This window comes from Penaeus japonicus, unplaced genomic scaffold (assembly GCF_977035675.1).
Source record: "Penaeus japonicus unplaced genomic scaffold, GWHDUDI00000001_assembly GWHDUDI00000001, whole genome shotgun sequence".
Taxonomy (NCBI): domain Eukaryota; kingdom Metazoa; phylum Arthropoda; class Malacostraca; order Decapoda; family Penaeidae; genus Penaeus; species Penaeus japonicus.
This window is the reverse complement of record NW_028234403.1, coordinates 15,890,766-15,893,265: the sequence shown is the minus strand read 5'-3', so window position 1 is coordinate 15,893,265 and position 2,500 is coordinate 15,890,766. Positions and strand designations below refer to the sequence as shown.

General features: G+C 42.4%; 1 protein-coding gene across 1 annotated transcript in view; it reads left to right on the top strand.

Annotated features, from left to right (window-relative positions):
• LOC122254249 (nose resistant to fluoxetine protein 6) overlaps positions 1-2,500 on the top strand; it is a 50,593-nt gene that overhangs the window by 41,016 nt on the left and 7,077 nt on the right. The window contains exons 12-14 of the mRNA XM_043017838.2: positions 577-709; positions 965-1,166; positions 2,134-2,276. Of these exons, the coding sequence (XP_042873772.2) occupies positions 577-709; positions 965-1,166; positions 2,134-2,276 (478 nt within the window). The remainder of the gene's footprint in view (positions 1-576; positions 710-964; positions 1,167-2,133; positions 2,277-2,500) is intronic.

Here is a 2,500-nt window from a genome sequence, read left to right as displayed (position 1 = left end):
GTTGTAATAATTGGGTATTTGTTTATAGTTAGTTTGTTTCGATTTGTGGCTTGTTTACTTGTTTCTTAATTTGTCAGCTGGGTCATGCACGGAATTATCTCTCATGTCTGCCTTTTTTCTAGTCGAAAATAACCTCTCATATGCAAATGCACAGGAAAAATCATGAGGTCACTTTGGATAAATATTTTCCATCCATGTTCCAAAGTGGAACCGTGAGCCATCGAAATTAAGTGCATGCTCTCTTGTGGTTCGTGGCAACTCTTCCGTAGAGGTCTTGTCCGAGTGGAAACTCCTCTTGTTGATATATGATATGGTTGATTATATCATTGTCATTATTATTACAATCATTATCATCGTCATCGTCGTATCGCGTCGCGTTGCCGTCATGGTCATTGACAGTGTCATCGTCATCATCATCATCATCATCATCATCATCATTATTATCATCATCCATTTTTTTTATCCTCTGCATTATCCTTATCATTTCACCATTTCCATTGCCACAAATTTCTTATCACTATCCTCTCCACCATTGCCACCATTACCATTACAATCATCCCTCCCATTATTCCACAGGGAATCCGTGAAATTCGAGTACATGTGGCGAGTGTACCTGACGCCGTGGTGCCGCGCTGGGCCGTGGCTGGCGGGGGTGTGGACGGCACTGGCACTCTATGACCGGCAGGTGTGCAAGGTTCGGATCCCGAAGGTACGTGTGTTTGTGTGTGTGTGTGTGTGTATGCGCGTGCGTGTGTGTGTGTTGTTATATATATGTATATATATATATATGTATGTATATATATATTTATATTTATATATATACATATATATATACATATATATATATATATATATATATATTTACATGTCTCTCGTGCCGTCTACAAAAAAAAAAAAAAAAAAAAAAAAAAACACAGATCACGCCTCGCATTCGTCTTTACGTCTTGACTCTCTTCTCTCTCAGCTCGCGGTGTTCTTTGGCTACATCGCCGCCATCTCGCTCGGCCTGGTTCTGGTGCTCGGGCTCTTCCCGTACAACCACGTGCTCCCTGACAAGTCGTACATCGATAATCCGGCCATGTCCGCCGCCTATGGTTCCCTCGCCAGGCCGGTGTGGGGCCTCTGTGTGGCGTGGGTGGTCTTCACGTGTCACACTGGAAACGCAGGTAGGGTACAATACATGCATCATCATTGTTTACTTTCTGAGGTTAGAGGGTCTATAGGCTAGGGCAGGGGTTGGCAATTAGGGATAAATTACCCGCTTCTGGGTTCCTTTTAGACTTCCTGAGGATAGCGTACTTCATTCAGGTAATGTACGGACATAATGAATTGGATGCGAATCAAACGCTTGAAAATGCACATGCAATAAAGGCAAGAACTCCATGTTTGACTTTTTGATTGATCTATCATCGTCATCCAATCCCTTGATCGATTCACATTGTATTCTGTATAGTTCGGGAAAAATGGTATTTCCCTCAGCTCTTGCCTTGGGATAACAATAAAACCTATTTTCCGTCCGCTGGGTTAGGGATCCAGGGCCAGTTGCGAGTGCGTCTTTTTTCCTCTTGTTTATATGCAATTTACATTTCTTTATATTGCAATATTTGCTCTGTAAATTGGGATCTATGGGAAATGTACAGGAAGGTAACAGCATCACGGTGCTGTCGCCCTGCCACGATGGCGGAGGTAGTGAGGCGCTGCACTTTGCACGAGTGTTTTTACTCATTCACCTCCATTTTGCTTTTTACATTTTTTCTGTTTTCTATGAATAGATTGGATACTAATAATATATATATATATATATATATATATATATATATATATATATATATATATATATATATATATATATATTTGTGTGTATGTGTTTGTTTGTTTTCTTTGTGAAAGGGGGGGTTAGCGAAAATGAGAAGAAAGAGAGGGAGAGGGAGAGAGAGAATAAAAAAAGAGATAGAAAGATAGAAATAGAGAAAGAGAGTGTGAGAGAGAGAGAAAGAGAGAGAGAGTGAAGGAGGAGGAGGAGAGAGAGAGAGAGAGAAAGAGATAAAGCGAAAAAGAAAGAGAAAGAGAGAGAGACCAAGAGAAAGAGGAAGAAGAAGACCTGTAAGTCTAGATCTCTATCTGTCCCCACAGGCGTAGTGAACAAAATCCTGTCGTACCCCGGCTGGCGCCCTCTGGCTCGCCTCACCTTCCCCATGTATCTGGCAGTCCCTCTGGTGCAGCTCTGGTGGTCCTCCGTTCAGTTCCAGCCCACTTACTACAACTATCTTGAAAAGGTAAAGAAAAAAGTAAAGGTAAAGAGAAAGAAGGAGGAGAAAATAGTACTTTTGTCTACAGAAACCATTCATCACCAGGGTAGGGGGGAGGGGGGAGGGAGAGGGGGGAATTGTTTTTATCTCATTCGGGTGTCCTTAACGACTTTACATTGAAGGGGAAAGATGAATGCCTCGACGTCATCCTGAGAGCAGGGCGAGCACAGGATAACCCCCCCCTCCCCACC